Here is a 13065-nt window from a genome sequence, read left to right on the forward strand (position 1 = left end):
GTGTTCTGTGTTCATAAATCACTGCACTGCCTGGCTGCCCAGTACTAAGACGTACTACAGCCAGCACCAGCTATGAGAAAGGCTGGCTTTGCTCTGCCTAGCAGGAAGGGTCTTTGGGCACCAGTCAAGACCACTGAAACCATCAGCCTGAGTTCCTCACAGCCAGGAGCTTCCATTGAAGGTGCACTGGGAAAGCAGAGACTGAAACCTTGTTCAGCAACACAGCATGTGAAACCCAAGGGGTGAGCGGGGGGAAGTCTCTTCCCTTTGCTTCCTCACATTTCCCCTCCCTGGTGAGGACAACTGGCTTTAGAAACTCTGCCAGTTATCTGTGCCTTTCTGGAGCCTCAGGAACTCCTTGGAACTGGTTTTGTAGTAAGGACAAGGGAAATGTGCAGCAAGGCTCTTAGCACTGAGGGGCTCAGTTACTTGAAGATGCCATATGTTCACAAAAACCAGAAGCAGAAAGGGAAAACCCAGGGACATCTTTTGAAAAAACTGCTATCTTAGCTTGGGCAAATGTCCCCACCACAGATACTAAGACTAGTTATGGGCTGAAGAAATTTTCCCTTGGAAATAGTGGGAAAAAGTGTTCATCAAAAAAAAACCCTGAAAACTTTGTTATTCGCACAGCCCTCAAAAAAACTAAGCCAGAAGAACATCTTTCCTTGCTGCTTTGGATAATAACCTACCTTTGCAGGTTGACGTCACTCCTTTCCCAGCAAGGCAAGTCTACAAGGCTCCCCTTGAGCACCTGCAATGGTGCCAACTCTCAAGCAAGCTCTTATTCCACATTGCTTAAAGTCATATCTGTCAGAGTTAACTTCCCAGCTCGCCAGTGCCAACTGTCTGCCTTTCTTGAAGCTTTAGGATTTGTGTGGCAATGTCCTTACGTTAGCACAAATCAGAGGAATGCAATGACTGGGGCTTGCTGCTTGTTGTTTTAGGTACTTACAGCTTTCCCCATCTTCCCTGTAAAGCTCTAGCATCCTGGTGGCAGTAAAGCCCCAGGACCCCACCAGGAGTCAGGATTTCACCTACAATTTTGCATTAATCAGTGCTAAATCCCCTGTTGCACACAGTTATGAAGCTCCCACACGAACTTTTTGAAGCTCTTCTGTCATCTGTTTGTGCCTTCTGTTTGCTAAGCTTAATTTCTTGGGGATTTGCAGATAGTTCAATTCTGGGGACTTCACTCTTGGCATTAATGTCTCTAGAGGTGAATTGATGGGTCACAGTGTTCAGAGGTGCTCCCCATTCACCCAGTGTGCTTAAAATTCTTGTTTTCTCACACCCAAAGTGATCCTGGATGTTCAAGACTCACAGGGCACATTTCCCAGGGCTCAAGGGAGAATCTACATAGAAAAAAGAATTGCTGATGGTGTGAATGATCATCCCTCTGCAATCTTCACCAGGTTCTGGGATGAGGAAAAGCAATTAAGGACATATTGATCACTGGGCCAATTTCAAAATCTACCCTAGGGGGCCTGGCCTATTTTGGACTAAGCCTGTTCATTGGCATTCCCCCCTGCTCCCAAAAGTAGCTGCATGCACAAGGACACTGCTGCTCTCCTCGGATGGAAGTGGGGTGACATCTCCAGGTGTCCCCCAGGCTGGATGGAGCTCACAGCTAGTAACATCTGAGGGGATGCATCAGTGCTGGGCAGATACATCACAGCTGCCTCCACAACACGCGTTCTCAGCCCAAGCCAGAGCTGGCCACCCTGCTAATGGTGCAAGTGGGAAAAGCTAGGCAAACCCATTCTTACTTTTTTTTTTTTTTTGGCAGGACAGATCTAGTCTCGAGCCCTTGAGAGACTGTAAAGATGGGGTGATCTGCAAGGCCAGTTTTGCCATTGCTTTTTGGAGTGATTTACCAAGGGAAACAGCTGAGGGCAGCAGCTTTTGTCTCCAGATAGTTGGAACAAGGTATTGCAGCCGTTTACAGGCACAGAGCACAGGATATAAGACACTGGGTAGGAGAAGGCTTCTCAGTGCTAGAGACTGGCTCTTCATCTCCACCTGCCCCATGGGACAGACACAAGTCCATCTCAGATGAGCAGCGCAGGCTGTACAGATGAGAGAAAAGGGGTGCACAAGTTCCCAGTCACCCTATAGCTGCCCTGCACAGACCTCTCCCTCCCTAGTAGCTCAGAGGGACCTGCTCATCCTTTTTCTATTTCCTTCTGAAAGGCTGAAGAAAGAAGCTGCTCTCGTTTTGCCCCAAGAATTGCATGCACAGCACTTGCCATGGATGAGACACTATTTCCCATGTAAAGCAAAACCCAAACTTGAATACAACCAGTCTGATCACAATCCCTCTGACTCCCCTGCACTTTTTTCAGATGTGGGCAGGAAAGTAAGATGTGCATTTCCCTGGCAGAATTGGTTCTCAGGAACGACAATAATCACACATCTACTGAATTATTATTTTATATGCATGCATATATGAATATGTATAAGAATCTGTATATGAGTGTGTATGTATGGGCTATTTGGGGAACACAGAATTTAAAGTGACAATCAAATACTTATCTCTCCCCTGCCTTCTCCTATTTGCTTAACATTAAAGTAGGCTGTCGTATATCATTGGAATTTGGGATATTAGAGAGACCTCATGATAGAAGCGAGTGTTTGAGGGGGAGCTATGTTCTGCCTCTGATATCCTGATAGCTGGGAAAGGCTCCAAGAAATCAGTCTCCTCTGAACTGGGATGCAACAGTAAGGAGAAAAAACCTTAAATTCTGCCTCTGCTAAAATTCGTAAACTTTACAAGCTCTGTGTCTGAAGGTAACATGGGTGTCAAACTCGATGAGGCAGTTTGGACCTCTAGTAATGCTGCCGCAAACGAGCAGAGCACATGGCATAGCAACAGCAAAGCAAAATGGAAATCCTGCTCACTATTACAATGAACAGGGACTGGAGAAAAAAACAGGTGGGGAAAAAGAAAAATCAAACATGCTCTGCCCACCTAACCTTGCCTGGATACACAGAGTTTTAACTCCGTATCAGCCATGGCTCATGTATAAACAGAAACCTCTGTTTAAAGGGTTGCAAAGTGACACTGGGCTGCCTGGCAGGCAGAGCGTTGGAGCATGAGCCAGGCTGTGCAGCTTCTTTCTGCATCAGCTGACCTTGGGCTTTTTGTGTCCCAGTGCCTCAGTTTCCCCATCTACACAGTAAGCTCTGCTCTTTGTAAAGGGCCAATAGCAGGCAGGATGAGGGCAGCTGTCTGCATGTAGGTAAACCTATGGTTTTGCTGGTTCATTTCCTCTAGAAATACAATATGGGAGGGGAAAGGCATCCAAAATTCTCAGAGGACGGAGACGAGGCAGGCTGGGGCAGCCAGGCAAGAACTTGCCCATCAGACTTGTGGAAAGTGGCTTACCTGGGAAACAGCTTGAGACCCAGCCAGAGTCCCAGACCTGAGAACAGGCAGTGGGTAAGCGCAGAGGTGGAGCTTACACTGGGTTTTTTTGTTAGGTATAAAAGGCTTAAATGGGTCAATGCTAACCACAGTGCCTGGGACGTGGATGAGGGAAGCTGCGCAGAGAGCGGAGAGCAGTGCTGGCCATGGGGAGGGCAGTCCCAACCCTCCTGGCCCTGCTCAGCCTAACAGCAACGATTTGTGATGCCCAGGACACCTGCCCAGGTGAGTGAGGCACAAATCCTACTGTCATCCCGCTAAGACAGTTTCATCTCCCCCCATAACACAAGGAGCTTGGGGGTGGGGGATGGGGAAATACAATTTTTTTCCTTCTATGCTTTTTTTAATTCAGCTGCAAGTGGGAGGAGGGTAAGGGGGAAGATGAAGTCTCAGCAGCCACTTTACAAAACTGCTGGCTCCAACCAAAGATGTAGCATCCTCCCCCACTCACCAGTGGGATCTCCAGGAACAGGCTGTCCCAGTCGAGGTTCTCCATCCTGGTTAAGGGTTTTAGTTCATGGTGCCTTGGCCCAGTTACTAAAGGATGCAGAGCAATACAAAGGATCAGTCAAGTGCTTTCCAGGTGCCAGGCACGCTGGCAGCTTGGGGACACTGCACAACATAGCTTTCTGTCTACATTCCTCGAGAAGGTGATAGGGGCGATTTCAAACTGAGCTGGTGTCAGGAAATTTGGTAGAACCTTCACTGTCCACAGATCTGTCAATGTCATTTACTCTGCTGTCAATACCCCCCAGGGCACCTCTCAGCTTTTGTTTTATTAAGCTACAGTATATTTGTCATGCATGTAATGTCATATATAACAGCCTTCTCTCCCACTGAACTCCCCTGAAGCCAGAGATTCAGTGTCTAGCTCCTCTAACATGCGAGATCCTCGATGCCATCTGTTAATCCATACAACACCCCAAGCTCCCACCCTCATTGCTTTTGCTTGCACTGTTCCTGAACTCCAGAGGGTTCGATTTCCTTTCCAAGACATTCAGAGCCCCAATAACCTCCTTGAAGACTGTCTTCATTTCCTCAGAGGTGAGAATAATGGGTCTGGGTGATGCTGACCGGCTCGCCATTCTCCAAGGATGCCCAGGGATCCCAGGTGCCTCTGGCCCAAAAGGAGAACCAGGTCTCCCAGGAACAAAAGGTGAGGCCCCAAAAGCCAGTGATGAACACTGATATGAGATGGCTTTGGGTAGGGGAAGCAAGCTGAGGCTGGAACAGTGGCTGGCCTGGCACTGGCTTCTGTGATCAGCTGGAGAGTCAAATAGGAGTGGAAAACATCCCATCTAGAGACGTGCTGGTACACATGAAGTCGTCTTTTTTTCCCTGAGTCCTACCACAAGTCTAAAGTGGTCCTGGGGTGTGAAGTGTCATAACTCACCTGTTTCTTCTACAGTAAAAACATCCGTTTATTTTCTGAGTCTTTATTGAACAGTCTGGGTGGGAGGGAGGCTGCAATGCTCCTACATGTCTACCGGGGAACAGTTTGGGAACTGTACTGGCACCCCTTACCCCAGGAAGCAAGGAAGATGGGGGTCCTTCAGGGTTTTCATAGCCAACTCATACAGAAGGTGATTCATGTTAGCAGAGGGAGCAGATCCGCCGCAGCAAAATCCATGGACTGGCTCCAAGATGTACAAAGGTCATAGGAATTCACATGTGAACTGCAAATTAGGACTTACACTGTCCTAAGTGTAAGTAGTAGTGTAGTGTAGTGTAGCTTCAACAGAAGAAAAGGAGTAAGATATGTTGCAAGATTGAATCTAATTAACAAAACCCAGGTTCCTTGTTTCTGTGAAAGCCAAGGCCCAGCTGCCCAGGCTTCTGTATTATCTCCCCTCTGGTCAGTTTGCAATGTGCACATACAAACTGAGTCTTTCCTTGCAGGAGAAATGGGAGCCCAGGGACTCCCCGGGAAAGCAGGACCACCTGGTGCAAAAGGTAATGCGTAACATATTCAGCTCTAATCATAAATCTACCCAAGTTCAGGACATGCATTGGGAGACTGGGTCTACAGAGATGAACTGTAGAGCTGGTCATAGTCCAAGAAACAGCCCTGAAGGAGCATAGGCAAAGCAGGATTTGGGGGTATGGATCTTGCATGGCGTGAGTACTAGAAACAGTGCCCTTGACTGGGATCACATCACAGAGGAAGATACTACTCTACTTCTCAAAGTTCCCCACTGACCCTTACCAAACCCCTAAAATCAGACCTCTCCCCATTCCCCACTCCTACCCTAACCTGCCTCCACCACGACAAACTTGCCCAAAAGCCCCCTCTCTCTGAGGAGCTTTGGGGTGCTTCAGCCAGGAGGCCTGATGCAGACACACGATTCTGAGTGCTTCCAGCAGCCTCCAGGCCTGGACTCGGCGTGCGTTGCCATTGTAGCCCAGTTGACTAGAAGGATGTGATCAAACCACCAGCAAACATCTGGCACAGGGTGAAGAAAGGAGGGAATGGGGGTTTCTTTGCAATGGAATGAGCCCCTGAAAAGAGGAAGATGTCTGCTGAGAAACTGGCTTTCCCTCCACCCAGCCTGTGCTTAAGGTCTTCAGCAGAATCCGTGTGCTGCAGACACTGGAAAAGTGTCTCTTCTAAAGAAACCAGTTCCCAGCATAAGGTGGCACCCAGGAACTGAGCACCAGTGCACTGACTAGCTGGGAAAACAGCCCCTTTGCATGCTGAATATGTAGCTATTTCCTGGCTAAAAGCACCCAAGACCCCAGCAGGAGGTGGATGAACCCACTGAAAAAGAAGTTATTGCCCAAAATCTCACAGGTGCCTGACTAAATACAGAAAGCCCCCACAAAAAGTCACTGAGACAGAGCTGTGAATCCCCCATACGCTCCAGCAGACAGAGCAGCCGTTCTCTCTCCCCTGTGTCCTGCTCTTCCTGCTGTTCCTGAGAGATGCTGCTGATCAAGAGAGCAGCCAGGCCAGGGTAGCAGCACCAGTTGGGACACTCAGCAGAGCACCATGGCTTTGCACCACTTGACAGCCTCTCCTGTACATTTGGGACATATGAGGGGCTGGAGCAGCCACTTGGGGAGCCACAGTAATTCACTCGCTTTGAGTCATCTGTGATGACCATTTTCCTCTTGTCTCTTGCAGGAGCAGATGGAGATCCTGGCTTCCCAGGACTGAAAGGTAAATCATGCTGCACTGAATTTATCACATGAGCTGCTTTAGTTAAACTTCCACCCTGTGCTGTTCTGGAAGAACACACCAGGTGGGAGCAACTATAGAGAAATAAAAGAACCCCACCAGGTACTGGATGGGGCTGTTTGGTGACAGTTGTGCCCCATCGTCCGGGTGGTGTGAGCATCCCCTCTCCCAGACCAGCTGTTCAGCAGCAGGGGCTGCCCCCAGCTTGGGCACCTGGTGCTGCCATCAGCACCATCAGCTACAGAAACCACAGGGCTTCACACACCCCAGCCTGAGGGACAAGCCAGATTTGGGCAGACCGCTGACCTTCCCATGCTATGGCAAAATGCAGAGGCTCGAATGAAACTCAGTCGCTGCTAGTGCCAGAGGAATATGTCTCTCTACCTGCACTAGCAATACGGCAGAGGGAAAACAAGTTTTTCTCCTGATGCCATCATTCTGCATGTGAAGGCCACTAGCACCCGTCACTGAGCACCGTCTGCACTGCGGCTTCCCTCACTGGAGCTTGGCTTGTAGTAGCTGGGGGCCAAGCACTGGTGATCTGGTGGCTAGTTCAGCACATTTGCTCCAGCTGTCACAGCTGCTCCCAAACCACTGACTAAAGCCCTTTGCCAGCAGCAACCATTCCCCCCTCAGGGCTTTTGACCCTGCCTTCCCGCAGGTGTGTTTCCTCTTCCTTTCCACACCCACCTGCTCCTGTCCCACGTGTCCCAGCCCAATGGGATTCACTGGCACAAAATGTTGGCACCCAAATCCATGCAGCAGCAGGCAGAGCAGCCAGGTCCAACAGAGATACATCTTGTGTCAGTCTTGCCATTTGGACCTCCCAGCCCCAAATCAGATGTCAGGGGAAAATATATCATGCTGGGCCCAACAGCCCAAGAGAGGCAAGGTTGCTGCTCCTTGTGCACCTACAATGTGTCCCACCCCCGTCGCAGCCACCCCGTGTACGTGCTAGGCGACCTGGAGAGCTGCTCCCAGTGACTGAGCATGCTGGGTGTCACCTCTGTAATTACAGGAGTCTGTGACTTGGGTTCCCAGCTGCCATTGTCCCTCTGTGCTCTCCTGGTTCTGTGGAGATGGCCTTTTGATGGGCTGGTGGGTCTCCTCTGATGGGCCTGGGAGCAGATGGGTCAGAATATATATTGAGTTACTCCTCCTGCCTGGTTTCTCTGTGCCTCTGTTATGTGTGCAGATGAGCTAAACACTTCCCCTAACATCACAGCCCTCTATCACTGCAGCAGGATTTGTCTTGAAAAGCAAATGATGCCAAGTGCTGGAGGATGGGAGGGCAGGGTGTGGAAGGTGAAGAATAATTGATGGTGTTGTTTGTCCAACAGGAATGAAAGGAGAGCCTGGATTTCCAGAAACATGGGGTGAGTTTCATCCTAGGTCCTTCATGCCACCATTGGCTTTGCAGAGCAGAGAGTGGTGGACTCCCTGTACCACAAGTCAGGACAGGACAACAATAAAAACAAATTTAGAGTGACACTGAAGGATGGAGTAAGGAAGTATCACTGTTAACCCATTTGTTTCTCACAGCCACATGCAGCTTCTGTGTGTCTACTCTGTAATCCAGCCAGGCCAGGAAAGTCATGTCCTCTGAGCACTACTGGAGCCACCTGCCCTGTGTGCCCTGGAGGAGGTCTGTCTTAGTTTTTGAGAGCCTTAGTGCCCTGGTTTCCAGATGAAACCACTAGAAAAACCTCTATAGACATGCTGCTACTTCAAAGGCAGTTATACCACCACGCTTGCAGTGGCAGGTTCAGTAGACACAGAATTCACATGTGTGATAGTGCTCAGATTAACCATTTAAAAAAAAAAAAAAGAAAGAAAAAAAGAAAACAAACACGCTTCAGTTGACCCATCTGTCTCCATGAGCTAAAGCCAAAGCAGAGCTACAACCTGCTCTGGCTACATTTGGATGCTGTAAGGCCACAGTCACATGCAGAGGCTTGGGCAGATCAGAGCTGCTGTAACACCTGAAAGAGAGAGACTGGGATGCCACTGAACTGGCCCCTTGCTGCCCCCGGGACTCCTCTGCCCTTTTATGTTTCCTGGGCATGTAAAAACATTTGACTAATAAGGAACAGGCCAAGTCCAGGACCATCCCTCCCTTAGGAAGGACACCCATGCCCACAAGACAGCCCGGTACAGCTGTGCGTCCATTCATCAAATACAGCACACTCAGACACCTCCACCACCAGCACCACCATCTCAGATCATCTCCCAGTGCTTTCCCCTATGAAAGCCACAGACGCAGCTGTAAGCTGAGATGTCTGATAGGGACTGTTCCAGTCAATCCTTTGGCATCTGTGAATCTGAACTTCTGTCATAGGTGTGGGTTTTGGGAGGAAAAATAAATTTATACATAATACATGTATACATTCAAAAGTGCTGTCTGTCCAATCCATAGAGGATGATTTGAACACTGTTTTCTGTATTACAGGTAGGTGTTTTTCTGTGTCACCACTCCTTTGCTGCCAACTACCCACACACTCTCTGTGCCCCCCATACATTCCTGAGCCTGGACAAATTCCTGGATCATGAGTTTGTCATCCTGCTCAGAGCAGCTCCATCACCTAGACCCCCCAAAGAGTCATTGCAGATGAGAGGAGTCTGAGCACCTTAGACCATCTCTTAGAAGGTGCCCATCTCCCCTGTGACATACGGACTCGGAAACTGCAGCGGGGTTTGGCTCCTAGTAGGTATGCATCAGAGTCCTGCAGTGCAAAGAGCCAGCTGGGAGGCTGAAGGGCTTAAAGCCTCCGGCTTACGGCATGAGGCTGATCTGCTCCCTGGATGCAGTGCGTGAATGAGCACATTATAACTCTTTCCACTTGATCTCTTCCCCTGGTTTGCACAGAAGCCAGGAACTGCCAAGAGCTGTTGGGTAAAGGGAAGATCCTGAGCGGCTGGTACACCATCTACCCCCAAGGCTGCAATGCCACCACCGTCTTCTGTGACATGGACACCGACGGCGGAGGATGGATTGTGAGTAGGATGAGGAGAGGGAGGTTTCTATGTCTCTACAGTGATTTTTATTAAGGCTGCAAAGTATGACACCAAAATAGGAACAAAAAGGGAGGAAAACACACACTGAGGGGACAGCTGAGGTTCACGTCAGCAAGCCTGGGTGAATCCCTGTGGATGCAGGGGATTCTCCCGGGAGATGTCTCTGAGAACAGGCTGAGCACCACAGACCCAGTCCCTGCTTAAATCAGCAAATCATTTCCTCCTCATTACCAAGAGCAGATGGAGGAGATCTGTGTGTGAGGGATTCCTCTGGGGTTCAGCCCACAAAGACCCGCAGGAGTATCCTGACGCAGGGGGAGCGTTTGCTGTGGGGGACTGTGCCACCTGGGTGCTGCGGATGTTTTCGGGGACGTGGCCTGGTGGGGCTGAGAGTCTCCTTTCCTGCAGGTTTTCCAGAGGCGCTGGGATGGGTCAGTGAACTTCTTGCGAGATTGGGACTCATACAAACAAGGCTTTGGCAACCAGCTGACGGAGTTCTGGCTGGGGAATGACAACATCCACTTCCTCACCTCGCTGGGTAAGGTCTGCCTCCATCCTGAGCTGGGGCCCTAAGAGTCCAACCCCTGTACCACACTTGGTCATTAAAGGACTCTGAACTTCTCACATCCATCTGAGGCCCCAACAGTTAGTCCTAAACAGCATGCAGGCTCTTGCAGCCCATGGAATTGCACTCTAAAAAAAGGAAAACTAGAAGCCAGGAAGAGAATGAGCTGGCTGCGTGACCTATCCTGGAGATAGGCCAACACATCTTCCTACTAGGACTGGTTGTGATGGCAGTCATCTTGTTCACACACAGCCTTGGAGTCACAGTTGTGTGCAGGGCTCCTGGGTGTGTAGCTCTCAGTGCCCATGACCACCCAACAGCAGATCAGAAAAGGTGCTTCACAAGAAAGCCATCAAAGGTACAGGAGGTTCTGCAGGAATTTCAAATAAATCATAATCTCTCAAGTAGTGGAAGCTCCTCTCAACTTAGCTCGGGGTTCCTTAAACCCTCCATCCTGAAATCCAGGTGCGTACTCACCATCAGCCCTGCACCACCGCTGTCCACCTTCTCTTCTAGGACCCTGTGAACTCCGCATTGACCTGAGAGACTTTGAAAACAACTACTATTTTGCCAAGTATGCTTCATTCAGAGTTTTAGGAGAGTCTGAGAAATACAAACTGGTTCTAGGAGACTTCCTTGGTGGAAACGCTGGTAAGTGAGCAGCAGTTCACTGCAAAAGGCTGTTTTCTAGAGCATTTCAGAAGTGTTCAGCATTTATAGAGCAGAGCTGTATCATGCAAACTCCTTGTACCATCTACATTTTGGGTCAATTTTTTAAAACTGGCCATAGTACCCTAGGTGCCGAGTGACCTCTGGATGCAGGGAAGGACAGGGACACCCATCAGCCACAGAGTGTGACCCAGAGCATTACCTACAAGCCCAGCCACATGGTTTAGCAGCAAATGTGGAGCCTGGTCCTGAGCAGCACCTGATCCAACATAACCTTCCCAATGGCTCTGCAGCAGCCAGGCAAAGTTCTGCTTTTGGTTACATTGGAAAGAAATATTTGCCTGCAAGGATTGGCATTTCCAGAGCTTGGGTGCTGTTCAATACTTGCAGTATTGAGCACTGCATCCTCTTGATGCCTGATGTTTTGTTTTTCTTTAAAAAGCAAATAAATCCTCCGCAAAATCCAATACCTCTCTTGCAGGAATGAGTGAAACCAACACCTGAGATAGCAGGTGCTCTGGGTTTATGTGGCTTTGTACACTGCAACCCTGTCTGATAGTCCAGACCTCAGTATGACTGCAGAGAATCTGTGGTGCAAGAGAAGTGACACCCGTGTAACTGCAAGCAGAATCTAGCCCATTTGATTTACAGGCATAGATAGGTACTCTGTGTGTTTTAGCAGTCCTGGCAGAGCTCAGGATACTCCTTTTCTCCAGGACCAAGGAGGAAACCTGGGCAACAAAGAGAACAGCAGGATTTATAAAATCTGCCTTGTATCCAGCAAGGCCCACTGATGCCCTGCAGTGGTGTACAGAGACATTAGGTTCCCTTTTGTGCTCTCTATTGCAGTAACTGTGAACGTGTACTCTCTGCAGGAGACTCCTTATCATACCACAAGGACATGCCATTTTCAACAACAGACCAGGACAACGACATGAGCTCCTTCAACTGTGCCACAGAATACAAGGGAGCGTGGTGGTACAATGACTGCCATTACTCCAACCTGAATGGGATGTACTGGCTGGGTGTTCATGGGAGCTATGCTGATGGCATAAACTGGAAGACAGGCAAAGAATACCATTACTCCCATAAGCGAACGGAAATGAAATTCAGGCCAGTTTGACATGGCAAGAGGATGTCTGACCAACAGGTGTCACTCAAAAGCCAAGAGAAGACACAAAACATAATGTTGTTTGAGGGTAAAATTGGACCAGGAAGAATATTACAGGTTGTACCTTTAGCCTAGAGCAGACTTTTAGAGACCAGAAGAGATCGGTGCTGGTTTGAGCTCCTGTGAGCACCAGACTCTTGCCCTGGACTATCTCCAGCAGCCCCACAGATGCTGACTTAGCCTGAGCATCTTTTTCTGAAAAGTGTGTTACCTTGATTTAAAGACCAAGTGATGGTGAGGCTACTGCATCTCAGTAAAGCTCTCAGATATTATTACCCTAAATGGTAATTACTGGTACTTTTCAGTCTAATCCATGTACATGAAGCCTCCAGTGTTCTTGCAGCCTCTTTTCCTGTTGGACCCAAGAGCCATCTGAAAGGCACTGAATTCCCAACCCTGCCTCTCTCCCTGCAGGCTGTGATGGAGCCACGATGTAGACCAGCATGGAAAGGACTGAGCTTCCAGCACAGGGCTGTCAGCACTGCCACCTCCCTCCTTCCCTCCCCACTGCCTCACACAACACATGCTCCAGGACCTCAGGTGGGACCTCAGCTCCCGGAACCATAGTAGAGCTGCCCAGCAGTTCCCACCACGACACAGCTGCAGCTGGGCCCAGACCCAGCTTCAGCCAATCCTCCAGGGCACGTTTTTAGATCTCATTCTTTAGCCGCTGTGGACCAAGAGCTGGATACAAACAGTCTATCCAGTAACATGTTTGGTACCAAGACACTACAGTAGTCCCAAGTCAAGCCCTGAACAAGTGGACATCATGTAAATTACCAGCAGGTGCCAGTATCTTCCATTTCAACTTGTTTCCAGTAGCATTTGAAGATGGGCTATCTGTGGGTGGATGGAGGCAGTTCACCCAGTTTGTGTGATGTTTTATTTGACTATTAGCAGAACTGGTTAAAGGGTCTCTTCTTCCTCCTCCCCACAGCTGACACAGGGGAGGAGAGCTTAGTGCTAACTCTTCACAGGGACAGGCCAGAGTCAGTGGAAACAGAGTATTTATTTGTATTATAGAATCATAGAATCATAGA

At 49.2% G+C, this 13065-nt stretch overlaps 1 protein-coding gene across 1 annotated transcript; it reads left to right on the top strand.

The window, feature by feature from the left end:
* Positions 1 to 3573: 3573 nt before the first annotated feature.
* LOC104082542 (ficolin-2-like) lies at positions 3574 to 12053 on the top strand. The gene is made up of 8 exons (XM_009585701.1): positions 3574 to 3652; positions 4470 to 4583; positions 5327 to 5380; positions 6552 to 6587; positions 9472 to 9599; positions 10029 to 10158; positions 10702 to 10836; positions 11730 to 12053. The coding sequence occupies exons 1-8, from the start codon at positions 3574 to 3576 to the stop codon at positions 11975 to 11977; spliced, it is 924 nt and encodes a 307-aa protein (XP_009583996.1). The 3' UTR covers positions 11978 to 12053.
* The last annotated feature ends 1012 nt before the right edge of the window (positions 12054 to 13065 follow it).

This window comes from Fulmarus glacialis, unplaced genomic scaffold (genome assembly GCF_000690835.1).
Source record: "Fulmarus glacialis isolate BGI_N327 unplaced genomic scaffold, ASM69083v1 scaffold39939, whole genome shotgun sequence".
NCBI lineage: Eukaryota > Metazoa > Chordata > Aves > Procellariiformes > Procellariidae > Fulmarus > Fulmarus glacialis.

Bases quoted from the DNA above. Each gene is read 5' to 3' on its own strand.
- LOC104082542 (XM_009585701.1), top strand. From the start codon at position 3,574: ATGGGGAGGGCAGTCCCAACCCTCCTGGCCCTGCTCAGCCTAACAGCA. The intron at 6,588-9,471 runs GTAAATCATGCT...TGGTTTGCACAG, and splicing joins TGGCTTCCCAGGACTGAAAG to AAGCCAGGAACTGCCAAGAG. The intron at 10,837-11,729 runs GTAAGTGAGCAG...TACTCTCTGCAG, and splicing joins CTTCCTTGGTGGAAACGCTG to GAGACTCCTTATCATACCAC.